Source organism: Myxocyprinus asiaticus, chromosome 1 (genome assembly GCF_019703515.2).
Source record: "Myxocyprinus asiaticus isolate MX2 ecotype Aquarium Trade chromosome 1, UBuf_Myxa_2, whole genome shotgun sequence".
Taxonomy (NCBI): Eukaryota; Metazoa; Chordata; class Actinopteri; order Cypriniformes; family Catostomidae; genus Myxocyprinus; species Myxocyprinus asiaticus.
Window position 1 is genome coordinate 57575192 of NC_059344.1, and position 17344 is coordinate 57592535.

Consider the following 17344-nt stretch of genomic DNA (forward strand, 5'->3'; position numbering starts at 1 on the left):
ATACATTTTTGTGGTAATCAGTATTATGCCACAAATACTGTCGATTGAGCTTAACTTTTATTGAACCCGGAACATTCCTTTAAATGCTAAATATTTGCCTTTTTTATAACACGCTTTGTTTCACATTTAGTGCCCCATTCAGACAACAAAGTAAACATGATTAAGTGCATTTATCCATTATGTTGTGCTGTGCTTGCTGTGTGTGTAGCTAGTGGATGTGAGCTGTAATGAGCAGACAGAAATCCTGTTGCCAGACTCTCTGCCCTCCACACTGCAAGAGCTGGACCTCACCGGCAACAGTAGCCTCATACTGGAGCGTAAAACCCTCAACCTCTTCAGGTGAGTCACTACAAACAGCAGTCCTCTGTACTGGACAGGTCACACAAACCTGTCTCCATTCATTATGCAACTGATGAATATTAATAAGCTGTTTTGATACAGTCAGAACCAGGTGTTTAATTGCTATTTTTCTCCCACTTGTCTACCATCTCTCTCTCTCTGTCTTCCAATCTCTTCCAGTAATATAAGTACTTTGAAGCTGGACCAGAAGCCAGCTGTGACCGCAGGAGATGCTCAGGGCTCGTCCCCACTGTGGGATCACGGCTATGCTGAGATGTGTGGTCAAAGAAACAAGTGAGCAACAACTAGAGACATGAGACTGACAGATTTGGAAAGAATTAGTGTGTTTGTGAATTTGGGCTGTTTGGATATGTTATATCTGGGTAATACAATCTTTAGGAACACCTTAGCAATGGCTAAACAATGTCCTAGCAACCACCCAGAACATCTGTCTCATTTGATAGAAATGAATGAATTAATAAAATATTTTAATGAAGTAAACACACCATTTGAAAGAATCTGTTCTGTTAAAACATGAACAGATTTCATCACTTGGTAACAGACTGCTAAGAAAAGTAAATGCAATAAGAATTAAATATCTTATGATTCCCTTCCATACTTCAAATGTGGCTTGTCTAATCAGAATTCAGACTCAAAACTATCTTTTTTATAATGCACATCTTCTGGTTGCAAATATTTTTGAGCAAATTTAGAATTAATGTTGTGTGAAATAAATAATTGTTGAAGTATTAAATTTAATTACAGCTATTTTCTCATTCACTAACATCATATTACATCATATATACAGTATGTACAGTATATTTGTTTGTATATACTGTTTATATCTGCTTAATACGAGCCATTGACAACTCTGCTTTCTAGATATTGGCATTATCAGTCGACCACTGCGTTAAAGGGATAGTTCACCCAAAAATGAATATTCTCTCATCATTTATTCACCCTGATGCCATCCCAGATGTGTGTGACTTTCTTTCTTCTTCAGATCACAAACAAAGAGTTTTAGAATATCTTAGCTCTGTAGGTCCATTCAATGCAAGTGAATGGTGTCCAGAACTTTGAGTCTCCAAAAAGCACATAAAGGCAGCATAGAAGTAATCCATAAGACTCCAGTGGCTAAATCCATGTCTTCTGAAGTGATATGATAGGTGTGGGTGAGAAACATTCAACATCAACATCAACATCAATATTCAATAAAATATGTCCTTTTTTACTATAAATTCTCCCAGTAGGTGGCGATATACATGAAGAATGTGAATTGACAAAAACAAAAGAAGAAGAATGAAAAGTGGACATTTTCTAGTAAAAAAAAATACTTAAATATTGATCTGTTTCTCATCCACACCTATCATATTGCTTCAGAAGACATGAATTTAACCACTGGAGTCAATGGATTACTTTTATGCTGCCTTTATGTGCTTTTTGGAGCTTCAAAGTTCATTTGCGTTCAGAAGAAGAAAGAAAGTCATTCACATCTTGGATGGAATGAGGGTGAGTAAATGATGAGAAAATATTAACTTTTGGGTGAACTAAGTAAATAAGTAAATGTCTTGAATGCTAAGCATTCTCAGATAGTTTAATCCTACTGTTGGTTTTCACAGTAGCTCCCCAAGGGCAGGAAGCAGTGGGGGATCTGGTTTAAATGCTTCCCATAGGCTTAAACCCTGTAGTTTCTTCATGTTTAATGTGACCTCGGTGGGCTTGGCTCCCCCTGTGAAGGGCATTACCTCCACAGTTTCAAAGCAGTCAGTCTCAAATATTGCATCCACTTGGTACTCTTCATCCCCCAAGGGGGGGAGCTTTTGTGTGTTTGTCAGAGAGAGTTTGTGTATGTACCTATATAGTTGCATACATTACCATTCAGTTAATTGTATTTGTAATATGATACTGAACACATTGAAACATTTCAGTTGGGTTTTGTTTTTGTGAGGAGCATTTGTTGCGGTCTGATGATATCTTGTCTTTTCACCGGGGTGGGGCAGGTTGTGTGTGTCTGTGCTGGCTGTGGATCGCTTTGGGGATAGTCCGGAGGCTGCTTACGGGATTTTTGATGGGGACCGTAATGAGGAAGTTTCCAGGCTTCTGCAGTGCACCATGGGAGATGTATTGGCAGAGGAAATACAGCACTCCGGTGTGGACAGTGTGTACATGTGCAACACTTTCCTAACCTCTCATAGGTGTGTTTTGCAAACTAAAGTTGACTTACAGTAAGTGTTTATATATGAAAAATGGTCAGAAAACCTTAGGCTTCACCTACAATTCACGGCCTATATATTTTCCCTTACATATGCTTAACAGAAAGTAGTTCATGTTAATTGATTGAAATATCAATATATATGAAAATATGTTCCAAAGTTTCATGACATTTCTATTTATAGTAATAACTTTATTACTAATGTACTAAATAAAGTTTATGTAATAATGCTTGTTAAAGGTGTAGTTCACCCAGAAGTGAAGATTATGTCATCATTTACTCACCCTCATGTATTGTTAAACCCCTATGACTTTCTTCCTAACATGAAGTTAAACAGAATGAATACCTTATTTTATATTATTTAATAGTGAGGGGGATAAATAGTTACGTACAACTAGTTCACACTGAGTTTTGGTCCAGATTCTTAGCCACATGATTAATAAAAGTGTTTCTCTTGTTGCTGTTGCATATTTTTGCAGGAAACTTGGTATGGCAGGCCAGAAGCTCGGTGCTTCTGCTCTGCTCTGCTACATCCATCATGAGTCCTCTGAACCGGGCAGCTACTTCAGCCTCACTGTGGCCAATGTTGGTACCTGTCAGGCTGTGCTGTGTCGTAATGGGCAACCTCTCACCCTGTCAAAGGTTTTCAGCCTAGAACAGAGTGCTGAGGAGATGGAGCGTATCAAAATGGCTAAAGCTATCATCACTGAGGTATTGACTTTCTCTCAGTCCAAACCTTGAAGCGAAATGGCAAATGCTTCACTTGGTTTTTCTTTTTGGCAGTTATTAACCCTAGGGCGGGATGATATAGCAAAAGAAAAAAAGAAAGAAAAAAAACAAAAAAAAAACAAATATATATATATATATATATATATATATATATATATATATATATATATATATATATATATATAAAGTGACAACTAGCCCTGGTTTGACCTACAGTATAACTTGATATTTATGTATTTTCACTGAAAAGCATAAAGGGGTTAATTTTTGTTTTTCAATTATAATTTTTTTCTAAACAGCCATTGATACCACATAGATTCAAAATGTTTAATGCAACAAGTAACGGTACAGTGAAATTCTAAAAATAACCAAGATTTTCACTATATGAGCTCAAGGAAAAATGACATTTAATCATTTTTATTTCATATTTGCTGAGATATGAATACAAAGTAATAAAACAAAAATAATAATCTACATATTTAACAGTAAGAAGTAAATACAAATCTGCAAATAGTTTAACAAAAATAATCTACATATCTACAAATCCAAAGTATTTAAAATACCATAACATTTTTGAGTAATGATCAATCACTGAATCAATATTTTTAACCAAACCATCAACTGGACAGTTCAAAAGAACATATTCACGTAAATAACTTCCAAACTTTATCGCAATTTTTGCTACCAAGATTTAAATCAGAGATGGAAGTAAAATATCTAAGCAAAACTAGTCTACAGGAATGATCTTGAAAGACATTCAAATCATTGTGATATTCCTGATGTTGGTTATTTTTTATATTGCTAACAAGAAAATATAGAATATATCATCATTTCAGTATCGCCCAGCCCTAAGCCCTGATCAGCATGACTTTGATTAATTATTTTTGAAAGCTTATTTGTGTCACTCATTGTAATGTCTTTTGATCATTTTATGCTGTAGGACAACAAGGTGAGTGGGGTGACATGCTGCTCACGGTTACTTGGCTGTTCCTACCTTTTTCCTTGGGTGCTTCCCAAACCCTGGGTGCACACCGAGCCTCTGTGTTCCCAGGATGAGTTCCTGATCCTTGGAAACAAAGCACTCTTCCAGAAGGTCTCGTACCAAGAGGCAGTGAGCACTGTGCTTGCCATCAGAGAACCCCGCGCTGCTGCCAAAAAGCTCTGCACGCTGGCGCAGAGCTATGGGTGTCGGGATAATGTTGGAGCTGTAGTAGTAGCTTTGCATATTGGGAAAGACAGCTGTACGTGCGAGCCTTCTCTCTTGACCACAGATACCCGAGGACCACCTGGTCCGACACCTTTACCAATTTCCGTGTCCCCTGCTGACCCAGCCACCCCGTCATCCAGCAGTGGTATTGTCTCAGAGTTGAACAGCGAGTTGTCAGCCTCGGAAGTGGGCAGCGAGGCTGGGTCCACGGCCTCGGATGAGCACCCCTCTTCAGGGCCAAATGCTCGTCCAGAGCGTCATTGTAGTCTGCACCCTCTTACGTTGTGTAACATGGGGCCACTGATGAGCCTGGGGGCTGGGACTCACACAGCTCTGTTTCAACGCCAACCTTCCAGTGCCACCTTCCCTAGCAACCAGTCTGACAATGGGCTGGACAGTGATGACGAGGCTCCCCTAGAGGGCGTCATCTCAAACGGGAGTAAACTCGAAGTGGAGGTGGATATTCATTGCTGTGCTTTCCAGCTGCGCTCTGGACCACCTGAAAGCCCTAAAGACCTGGACGGCCGTCATGACTCAAGGGGTTCGGACTATCCCAACAACAAAATGCGGCGACAAAACAGTGTGGTGGTTTCGGCCACCAACGGATGCTTGTTGGCCGTGTGTGGTCGAGAGATCTCTGATCTGAAGAAGTCCCCATCCACCTCCAGCCTCTTTGGGAAAAAGCTCTCCAATGGCTCCGTAGTAGCTCTGGAGGAAAGCCACAACATCATTGAAGTAGCACTCGAGGCACCCAAAAAGAAATCAGGATATTTTGCCGCACCAGCCCAGCAAGACCCGGAAGACCAGTTGATTATACCGCCTAGTCTGGAACAGGATGTTAGAGAGCAGCTGAGAGGCCAGAGTCCTGTAGTTCCAGGGCCACCACCTGCTTCAACACCTCCCTCAGCAAGAGACCCAAACTGGGACCACCCTAACCCAGTCATCTCTGGTCTCCATCCCACCACCATCCTGAAACAGGACGTATACGACACGGCTCTGTAGTTGGTGCTTGAGGACAGCGCCTTCGGAACATCCTCGCATCATTGTGCCACATCAAAAAGGCTAGCACGCTCTTCCTGCCTTTGCGAAATTCCAGTTCTTCTTTAGCGTTGTCATCATGCGTGGGTACCCTGCATGTGCATTTTTAGGCTGATATGCATCTGGGCCACAGACTGGAAGTGGGCACACGTTTCAGGACCGATGAAATCTTCAGAATTGAGGTTTTGAAATACATGAGCTATTCCTGACCAAAAACCACAGCATGGAGCTGGAGTACCTCATACATCACCATGCACGAGCTCATTTTCAACATTTGCCCTTTATATCAAAGGCCACTGACTAAAATAGGTTTCAAAGATTACATTTGCCTTCTGGCGGAACGATACAAGCTAAACTGAGACCAAAAGTTGAGAAAAGTGCCTCTTGAAGATGATTGAGGTTCTCTGAGCCTTTACTAATCTGGTGTATGTGCAGTATCTCTCTCCTACCTTCCAGTATGGTGTCTAGTCAGTGGTGTTTAGCACTTTTGAAGTCCGTGAGGGATTATTCAGAGGAGGGTCAAATGGATCACTTTCCCTTCCGACTTGCTGAAAACATCCAACGCTTCATTAATGGAAAAGAGTGGTCATGGTGGAAAGATGTTTTGTTAAAAAAATACCAGAGCTTTCTCCACTTCCCCATATCTCTTTACTTGCCTGCATACAGTATCTCCCAGACAAAGCCATGGGGGTGTTGAGAGAATAGTGCCACCTCTCTGGAACCCTCCGCACAATAGAAATAAACAATGAACCAATTGCATTCAAACCCTGACAGACCTTCTGTAAAGAGTGGATTGATGGAGGTCAGAGTGAGAGAAAACACCCTCTATTTCCTGTTCTTGTTTCATCCAATGCCCAGTTGAAGCATTTTCACACCTTTTGGTCTTTTAGGGGACCGGAAAAGACCTCACAGCCTTGTCTGAAACCATAATTCGAGCTGTCTGGGGTTGTTTAGAGTACTTAAAGTTTCGAGTGTGCCATGACTGCTTGACAGAGCCCATGCTGTAATACATCAGGCTGTGAATATGTTATTGGGTCTTTGCAATTGTATGACAGAGTTGTGCTGTTGTTGTGAGTGAGATTGGGATATTTTCTCATTATCAAGGACAAAACGTGAATCGCTAATGTGTGTGAAATATGATGACATTAAATTTATTTTTAGTATGAAGAGGTACAGGGCATATGATATTACAGTATGTATTGTGCAGTGTGTGGGTGTGTATGAATTTTATTTTAGCCATGTATGGACCGTATAAGTAAACAGGCTGGTTATATTTGTATTTTAATAAGGGGGACCCTAAAGAAATAGAAGATAATTTCTTACTGCGTCATTTGAGTGTGCCATTGCCACAATCACAGTATCAGGGATTTCTGTCCAGTAAAATTCTGTGCTCATGGTTTGAGGAGACATCTAGTGGTGTTCATTGGAAACAACAGTGTTGATTTTTAGGCTTGTAAGGGTTTTTTCCTGTATCTAGCACATTGTGTTGTAATGATTAAGTTCTGCTCATGCAGATTGTTATTATGCTACATTTCAGATGCTTTTTAATTAGCTAATTAAAACCAAGTGCAAGGGCATATTTATGGTAACACTTTACAACAAGGTTGTATTCGTTAACTTTAGTTTACTTCATTAATTCACATTACCTAACAATGAACAATACTTTTACAGCACTTATTAATATTGGATAATGTTTATTTCAACATATATGTCTACAATTAAAAGTTGTATGTCAACATTAGTCATGTTGCTTATTATAATGCTTTATGAACTAACATGAACTAACGGTGAACAATTGTATTTTCATAAATTAGTTTTAACCAAGAAGAGCGAATGCTGTTAAAAACTATTGTTCATTGTTAGTTAATGATACCTAATGCATTAATTAATGTTTAACATTAATGTAAAGTGTTACCATTTTTATACATTTTTAGATGCATAATTTTAATTAGTTAAATATAGTTTTTTTATATAGTATGCATTTAGGTGTAAATGGGAGCAACAGTTCATATGGTCATCGAAACTTTAATACACTTCAAATTTTAGAAATCATAACTCAAGAAAAAAAAGCTCAACTTTGTCATAATGTTACTGAAACATTCCGTTCTAGAATTTCTACATCATCCATAAGACTTGTTCAGGCCATATCCACACTAATATGTTTTCGCCTGAAAACTCGATTTTCAGATTCCTGATGTCATGATTTTCCCAAATACTCTTAAAAATAAAGGTTCCAAAAATGGGTTTCTGCAGCAATGCCAGAAGAACCATTTTTGGTTCCCCTGACAACCTTTCAACGAAAGGTTCTTAAAATAACCAGGGGGCTGGAAGGGGGTGCTAGGGGGCCAGCAAAACATTTCAGAGACAAAAAGTGTGTGAAAGTGTAAAAATGTTTGCCATAATTTAACATTATTACCATTTCAGTCTCAAATCATGAGTTTTATTCATATTGGAGTCTACTTATAGCAATAGTTTTTAACAGTAAGAAGTAAATACAAATCTGCAAATAGTTTAACAAAAAATCTAAGAAATAGGGATTGTAATGCACTGTTCTGAGTAAAGCTGCTTTGAAGCAATATTTATAGTGAAAAGTGCTGTGCAAGTAAATTATGACTCAGAAAAGACACAGTTAACTTGATACAAAGTAAATATATTTTGGATAATATTTTAATTATTTATTTTGGCTTTAATACAATGTCAATATAAAAACCTATTATTTAATTTCACAAACAACATGTCTTTATAATATCATGCCGAGTATATTTATCACATAGGGGTACCTCGCAAGGGGATCATCATATTCGGGGTCCTTGGCATCAACAAGTGTGAAAACCCCTGGTCTAAGAACCTTTTCTGCTACAAACAACTTTTTGTGCAATAGGAAGTTTCCATGGATGCTAAAGGTTCTTTTTGGAACCATACATGCCGATAAAGGTGAGAATTTCCAAAAGTCCCCATTTTTGGTGGAGGAAAACGCCATTGCAGTGTGGATAAGAGGCGTAAACGTAGCAAAATCAATGCAGTTTCATCCAAAACCGTGTTCTTGTGGACATGGCCTCAATCTTATAATTAGATAAAGTGTGTACATGTTCAGATATTATGTTTAAGCTGTTGCATCCCAAAGTTCAAACGAAAGAGATTTTGCATCAAATATCCTTTATTAGTGGACATTTTTGGGTGTTTTTTTTTTTTTTTTTTTTTTTTTTTTTTTTTGCGTTCTTCGTAATCACATGAATGCTCTTTGTGCCAAACATGCCCACGGATTTGTGTTTTCTATACTGCATGCATTAGTAAAACCCGCCATGTCTCCTAATCTGGACCCACCTAATCTAAAAAGAACTAACTGATAGTCTGCTATCATCAGCGTGTCATTTTGTGCATTTTCAAAGCTTCTGAGAGTCGTTTGTGGATATTATATTTAGCTACAGACCAGAAGCTGTAGCTCTTGTGCCAAAATGCATGGTATTTGAAGAGAGTCAAGTTGTTATGTTGAGTATTTCAGTTGTCCCTTGGGTGCTACTATGAGTTGAAGCCAGTGACATGGCTGCAGCAGCCCAACATGACTCATAGGTTTTATTCTGCCATGGCCTTAAAACTGGGCTGCCTCCATTGAACCTGCTTGTTCCAGGTTTCCCTCGCCATTTGTTTTAAAGCTCACTGTGGCATGTTGTTATTGTCTTCACAGACCATCTTAAAAAGCACATCACCTATTTATAATCCTGCATTGTAGCTAGTTCAATTTTGACTTTTATTTAGAACGCTGACTCAATTCCAGGTTTTGTGTTCAAAAATATGAAGCACATTTAGAAATTATACACCTAGACTGACTTAACTGAAAATTGTTTAGAGCTATATACTTAAGTGCATCAAATATTGTTGTACAATCATTTAAATTAAAAGGCGGGTTCACTGTATAAGCACTTTGTGCATAGCTCAGAGAATCTATATAGACATAAACATATTCAAGGATTAAATTTTAGCTATTTGTTTAAATGCATATTAACCCAACAACATTAGGCTGTGAATTATGGCCTCTTTACACCCAACACAATTCAAAAACGTATTTAACTTTCATATGTGAAAGTTAAATATTTCTTATTTATTTACGCCTGGTTGAGAAGATATATGTGGTTATTGAGGCACAAACATGCCGATTCATACTGTGCTAACAGGCAGAGTTCAAGACATTTGACTGTTGAGATGTTCTATGAGTCTACTGTGTTGACTCAGTTTCATCCCTAATAATGCTTAAACTCACATTAGGTGTAACAGTCTTCATAGTAATGGGAAGTAATATTGTGATACAACAGTAATGAGAAAGCATGCCACTTTATTACCATCAAGAGCATCTTAGACCTTTCTATTTCCCCAACATGATGCATATCTGTGTCATAGCTAAATGTGTGCAACGTGCATCAGATTTGACAGATCAGTATTACCTAATGATTTTATCTAAAATTATTAAGAATAGGATGGGAAATGAACCTACATAATTATGTGTGCATCTATGCATGCATTTGAGTGGCAGTTGTGAAGTGCTATCAATAGTCTCTGTACCGTTGTTGTATTCTTTCTTGAGCTGTCATTATATGGAATGCCTGCTTTGCCTCATTTGGATCCTTTAAACATTTGTGCGCAGAGCGAAAAGTTCTCCAGGCCAAAACATGTCGAGTCAAATACAAATGTATTTTATATTATACTTAAGATATAACAATTTATCCATCAAGTTTACAATCATCTTTCAAGATGCAATGGTATGGCAGAGTCGGTTCTAAAATCAAGTGCTTAAAGGAAGAGTACAAAGCACACTGTTAATCCAGGGTCCCCATTCGCAATGAACACATTTTGGTTTTGAGTTATTTTGGTGGTCTCATTTTTTTAAATGGAGCAAGTATGATTTTTTCCCCCCATATGTGTGAGTTAGATTGATTTGTTTACCAGTGCAAGTCAGTGGATTTTAGTTGGGCAATGCAAATTATCTTGTGGCATCAGATGGACAAATACCATTTCTTTAGATATGTTTATATTATATATATAAAACAAATATAAACAATGCTTCCAGAAATGTTTTTTTTTTCCAGCACAATATCGAATTCTCTACAGGCCTTATTTTAAAAGTTGCTAGCGCTAAGTGCAGCGCTATGCCATAAGCCATACACACAAAGTCAGTGGGCATGGACATTAAGTTTTTGTATTTTCGTGCAAGCATGCGCTAAGTATAGGCGCAAATGGGTTTGGTGAAATCACGTGCAAAGCGCTAATGGGCTGGATAAAGTGCAATTTAATTCTGAGGTTCTTCTCCGGTTATTGCACCTTCTTCATGCTATTACATAGTCCATTCCCTGTCAAACACCAGTGATATAAACAAAGACAGCACATTCATACGACGTTTGTAGTGTAAAGGGACTGTGCGCAATGAATTAGAAGAATAGAATAATGGACTTATACGTTCTTTCATGCATTATCTGCCTCCTTGTTGAATGTCACGCATATTTCTATGACAGTGACACGCTCCTTTAATACGCATGGAAAATGTGGTTCTCGTCAGAATTTGGATATAGGCTCTGTTAAATTATAGAGAATGTACTGTAAGTATTATTAATCATTTTCATCTACAGACACACATATCGCGGCTAGTATTAACAGTGATTGTATTGGCATGCAATTTACTTCTACTGGTCAATTTTGATTTTGAAAAATGTTATTAATTTAAAGAAACATGAAAATATTAAACCAAATATATATAAATTCAAATTACACTTCAAACGAAATGAAAATATAACCCAAATCCAAACATTTTACCCTCACAAACTTCTTTCACTGTCCCCTTTTGCAGTCACTTTAAAAGCACTGTACTACAATAGGTGGAAAAATACCAATATATATTATATCATAAATAAAGTTGTAAATAATCATAATAATAATTGAAAAATAAACCATGACCTATAGATAGTTTAACACAAATCTAACAAATTTGAAGTATGGCTACGACAGTGATTGTCAGGTACGTAACTTGATGTCCCACTATATTTTTAGAGTTTGGACATTAACTTTATTACCACCTCCTGGTGGAATCTCCAAACTGCAAATGTAGGAACTGAGTTTAAACTTTGTGCTGAAAACAGACCTGCTTTTAAAATGACCTATTTCTCAGGAAAATAGCATTTGATTAACATACAATACACCCAAATATTGCGCACATACACCCACAGATAGCGCAAAAACTCCCACCCATGGCCACTTGCACTTTGTGCTGGCACGAAAATTGCACTTAGTCATTGGGCAATGGTCGTTGGGCGTAGCACTGCGCTTTGCGCGCTCATTGAAATAAAGCAACTTTCTTTAACTTTCCTTAGTGTCTTTTTTTTACCAAAACCCTTTTTAAAATTGAAGGATCCCTGTTATTCAGAACAAAGAGAATCTTTTACAACACAATTAAGAGGTCTCAGTTTATCTTTATTTTGTTTTCCCTTAAAAATGGTCTTGTTCAGAAGGTAAAAATATTATATGATGACAGAATGACAAGTAGTGTTGGAAGGTACAGTAGTTAAAGCATACAATTACTATGATTTTGCTTTTGAGCAAGTTCTGAGCAACTGTTTGACCACCCATGTTAAATCCAATGTGATAATCTGAAATGTATTTCATCCTCTTCTCTTCAGTACTCCACAGTGTCATAGACAGGACTGTATTTGCCTGTTTGTATTTTATTTAAGGAAAGCATCCAAAAGTCTGTTAATTTATGCAGTGTGTGGGTCCTTTTGTCGGGGCATTGAGACTGTGATTGTGGTTTTGCCCTGACATATCATATTTGCTTGGATGCAAAAATACATTGTTTTATCTGGCATATTCACTGACATTCTTTGCACAGAATCATGGATCAATCTGGAAACACATGGAGGTTCCTGTTGTTCGACGTGACCAAAGCTTGATCTTTTCATCATTTATGTATTTTTTTTTTTTTTTTTTAAAGAGATGCTTTATAATTCCTGTCAATGCCAAGAAGCTGAGGTTTATTTTTGTACTTCATTGTTTCATGCAAATGTATAGGTCCTCCAGTGCAGAATCTAGGATTTAAGGGTACTATGGTAAACTGTCACCCATCAAGGTACTATCTTTGAAGATACTAATTCATGTATTTAATGTGAGAAGCATGTCCTATATAAATGAATATATATAATATAAAGAATATATTATGTGATTATTTGTATAAAATATTAACTTCTGTTTATAAGAAATTGTTTTAATATTTGAAGCATAATGTATATTATATTTTTAAGTTTCTATTTTAGCATGCAGTTAACTGCTGAATATTTTCATTATGTTAAATGATTTAATTGTATTTAGTTTAGGAGATCATTTGAGTTGTTTTAATGATTTAGTAAAAGGACTAAATGCGAGTACTTTTGCTGTTTGTCAGCTAGGACTGTACTACTTCAGATTTTTAGAGTGGGTGATGGCTCATTGTTTCATTTGAGATGCTGCTATGCTTAGTTTTGAGCAAAAAGCTGTATTTTTAATTAACTTTTCAGCCAAGTAGCAATAAATTTTTTTTACTGTGAATTATGTGTCTTTTGCCACCAAAATTTCTTACTTATTGACCTAAAGGCTTGTATATTCTACTTTTTTTTTTTTTGCCCTTTTAAAAAATACAATTCTCATCATTTACTCACCCTCATGCCATCCCAGATGTGTGTAACGTTATTTCTTCTACGGAACACAAACAAAGATTTTTAGAAGAATATCTCAGCTCTGTAGGTCCATACAATGCAAGTGAATGGTGACCAAAACTTTAAAGCTCCAAAAAGCATATAAAGGAAGCATAAAAATAATCAATACAACTCCATGTTTTCTGAAATTATCTAATTGGTTTTGGGTGAGAACAGATCAAAATATAACTCCTTTTTCACTGTGCATGTTGCTATTGCAAACAATAGGCATGATCATGATTTCAAGGGTTAGGTGGTGCTAGGAAGTGTAATGGAGCTTGAAATTATGATCACCAAGGAGACTGCTGATGTCAAGATTTATAGTGGAAAAGGAGTTATATATTTTGGTCTGTTCACACCCAAAACCAATAAGATCACTGCAGAAGACATGGATTAAACCACTGGAGTTGTATTGATTACTTTTATGCTGCATTTGTGTGCTTTTTGGAGCTTCAACGTTTTGGTCGCCATTCACTAGAATTGTATGGACCTACAGAGCTGAAATATTCTTCTAAAACTATTTTTGTGTTCTGCAGAAGAAAGAAAGTCATATACATATGGGATGACCTGAGGGTGAGCAGTTGATGAGAGAATTAAATTTTTGGGCAAACTATTCCTTTAATAAAAATATGAATATCTAATAGGATAGTTGATGCACATCAAAATTGAAGACAGACAAATCATAGAATAAATAACAGAAATAAAAATGATGTAATATTCAGAATTTTTATGTGTGATATTTTTTTTTATTGTCAATCAAATCTGTCTCTTTACAGTCAAGCCAAGAATGTAGAGTACCTGAATAGAAAAATAGTAACAGTACTTCATGTGTGATTAATAAAAGACAAAGGAAATCATATTATAATATAAAAATTATTAAGTGGTTGCATATAAAATATGTACTAAACAAAATCAATGCATTAAAACTTTATAAAAATATCTATATATAAAATATGTTTGACCATTTAAAGTTGTGTATAATCAGTAACCAAACATTCACATTAATGCTGATAAAATCTTTTGTTAATCACTTCATGAAACGGTGTAAATGCCCTTCAGAGGTTGCCGTCTTCTGTCTGTCTCTGCTTCATCTTCCGCACTCTTATGAAAGCTCTGATGGCCAGCACGGCACTCATGGGAAAAATAATAATTCCCAGAACACCAAACAAGCCCCCTGCTATGTCTGCCCCATTAAGATTGCACTCAAATCCTCTGTGACCTTTGTTTGTGTACAGCACTTCCCTCTCTTTACAGATGGGGTTGTTGTAGATCTCTTGCAGCTTTATGAAGTAGAAGGCCACAGCAGGAATATAACCAATACCTATAAGCACATCCAACAAGGCTTCAGCAAGCAGCAGAGGAGGGAAACGGTACGGTACACGAAACACTCCCAGAGCCAACATAGCACCAGCATAAACCATTAATGCCCCTCCACATGCCATGCTGAAGATGTATGGGGGAAGCTTGAGCTGATAGAACTGATCATCGAGCTGCTGTACCTTCTGAGCCTCTGCTCCAGTGAATGCATTGGCTCCTCCATAATAGTATTGGTACAAACCGCCCAAACTGGCAATGTCTTGATACCGGCCAGTGTTACTGTAGGGCACTCCAGCACAGATGACAATCAACAGGTTTAAGGCGAATTCCATGGCCTGACAGATGCCTACAGGAGATTAAAACGGAGCATCAAAAATACATGGGTCAATGAAGTGACCCTCATGTTTTGTCCAGAATCCAATTTATTAAATTATTCAAAACTATACAGTATTAACACTGCAATTATCTGAATACACCTCTTCTGTGGTGAACATGTTTTCAATAACAAAGTTCAAAGTCATTTTGATATTTTTTCTGGGGCTTATAATGTAAAAAAATGTAATGTGGTGTAACCATCCAGAGACAATAAGAAAACAACAAACAGTCTCATTAAAAGCTGAAAAGAAAATGGCATGAGTAGTGCAGAACAATCTATTATTATTTCTTAAAATAATAAGCAGTGAAAGAATTTTTTTTTTTTTTATATGCTTAAAGGGAAAGTTCACCCAAAAATGAAAATTCTCTTATCATTTACTCACCCTCATGCCATTCTAGTTGTGTATGACTTTTATTCAGCAGAACACAAATGAAGATCTTTAGAAGAATATCTCAGCTCTGTTGGTCCATATAATGCAAGTGAATGGTGACCAAAGCTTTGTAGCTCCAAAAATCACATAAAGGAAACATAAAAGTAATCCGTAAGACTCCAGTGTTTAAATCCATATCTTCAGAAGCAATATGATAGGTGTGGGTGAGAAACAGAACAATATTTAAGTCCTTTTTTTACTCTACATCAACTCAAGTTTCACTTTCAGATGTAATTGTGAATCTAAGCAGGCACCACATGTGACTTTCAGATGTTAAAAGTGAAAGTGGAGATTTAGAGTAAAAGATACTTAAATATTGTTCTGTTTTTCACCCACACCTATTATATCGCTTCTGAAGATATGGATTTAACCACTGGAGTCTTACGGATTACTTTTATGTTTCCTTTATGCGATTTTTGGAGCTACAAAGCTTTGGTCACCATTCACTTGCATTGTATGGACCTACAGAGCTGAGAAATTCTTCTAAAAATCTTTGTTTGTGTTCTGCTGAAGAAAGAAATTCATACACATCTGGGATGGCATGAGGGTGAGTAAATGATGAGAGAATTTTCATTTTTGGGTGAACTGTTCCTTTAAATGTAAGACAGTTTCAGTATAAAATAGATTTGTTTAACTTTTTGGTAATTGTATAATTCCCAATCTTCCATTTGTGATTACTTTTAATAATCTGAAATGTGGAAAATTGGACTAACAAAGAATGAATAGATGTATCCAAACTTTTGATATAACATCAAAATGGGTCTACCTCTGCTTGTGGTGATGTATCTTAGATTGTAAAGTGCCCCTATATGTTGTGGTTCACCGTCATCATAGTATGATGTCACCGTACTGGGCCTATAGAAATATTAAAACAATTATGGCAGAAAGTCACTGTGTGAAACATGTTTCTAGTACTGGATCAGAATAACAACATTCTCTGTGTATTTTTGTAGGTGGAAAGAAGCATATTACAATCACTTACACTCCTCGACGATGATTATAGGTGTCCTCATACATAGTGGATTCCCTGTGTTTATCTCTGTGGCTCCATGGTCTGTCTTCCCGATCAGGAGTTCTCTTGTCCTCCTTGTATCTCCTCTCATGTCTGTGCTCCCCCTCTCTCTCTCCATCTCTCCTTTGTTGGCTCGAGTAGTCTTTGTTCCTTGTGTGGTGATGCTGGTTTGACTCTGGCATTGCTTAGGAAAATATCAGAAGAATTTTTGTGCATACAGTATTATTGATTGTTTTGAATTGAATGAAGAGATGATACATAGATAAATAGACAGACAGGCAGGCTTCGTGGACACTGAAATAAATTAGGCATGTCTTCAACTTGATGCAGAGAAATCTTTGCTCACATAATCATTTGAATAGAAACTCCCGGATAATGACATCAAGTAGGACACTATATAAGCCCACACGTCGTTATTTACATAATAACAGTTTTTGTTGAGCTGGTTGTGGTTTTATATAAACTAAGAGTCCAATAAGAAAACTAGATCGGATGGAATATTCTCTGATTTATAAAGTATTTTTATGACGTAGGCAAAACGCTTTATTCGATAGTTTCCTCTTCAAGATGTTTACATTTCCTGAATGCGGGCTGAAAAGCGTCAAAATAAACTGTGCAAGGTTACGCACAACATGTAATAAACGGAGTAATTAATCCGCATCTTACCTGTAACTAAATGAACATGAATATCTCTGTGCAGTCAGTTTCGTGGAGTTTTTCTCAATGCGTGCGTATTATTGTTGCTGTAGTGTAGCAGCAGCACACCTGTGGAACCTGTCCGATTCTGACTCCACCTTAAAAAGACGTCATGAGACCAAACCATTACCTATAAGTTTCGGTTTTTAAGAGAAATTGGGATTTTATAATTGGGAAATTAGTGTATTTTATGTTTTATTTCATTTTGAAGATAATACTTTGGAATGGAAAGAATAATATATAATATAGTTATATTTTATTATTAGGAAAATACTACAT

General features: G+C 36.8%; 2 protein-coding genes across 2 annotated transcripts in view; one reads left to right on the plus strand and one right to left on the minus strand.

Moving 5' to 3' along the window:
- The window catches only part of LOC127427619 (PH domain leucine-rich repeat-containing protein phosphatase 2-like), a 112798-nt gene extending 99560 nt beyond the window's left edge, over nucleotides 1-13238 (plus strand). The window contains exons 15-19 of the mRNA XM_051679164.1: nucleotides 209-339; nucleotides 520-633; nucleotides 2340-2534; nucleotides 3031-3262; nucleotides 4221-13238. Of these exons, the coding sequence (XP_051535124.1) occupies nucleotides 209-339; nucleotides 520-633; nucleotides 2340-2534; nucleotides 3031-3262; nucleotides 4221-5489 (1941 nt within the window). The 3' untranslated portion in view covers nucleotides 5490-13238. The remainder of the gene's footprint in view (nucleotides 1-208; nucleotides 340-519; nucleotides 634-2339; nucleotides 2535-3030; nucleotides 3263-4220) is intronic.
- A 119-nt stretch (nucleotides 13239-13357) lies between these two features.
- On the minus strand, nucleotides 13358-17157 carry marveld3 (MARVEL domain containing 3). The gene is made up of 4 exons (XM_051671776.1): nucleotides 17036-17157; nucleotides 16340-16553; nucleotides 16124-16212; nucleotides 13358-14897 (listed from the first exon to the last, which is right to left on the minus strand). The coding sequence occupies exons 2-4, from the start codon at nucleotides 16549-16551 to the stop codon at nucleotides 14290-14292; spliced, it is 909 nt and encodes a 302-aa protein (XP_051527736.1). The 5' UTR covers nucleotides 16552-16553; nucleotides 17036-17157; the 3' UTR covers nucleotides 13358-14289.
- Nucleotides 17158-17344: the final 187 nt, after the last annotated feature.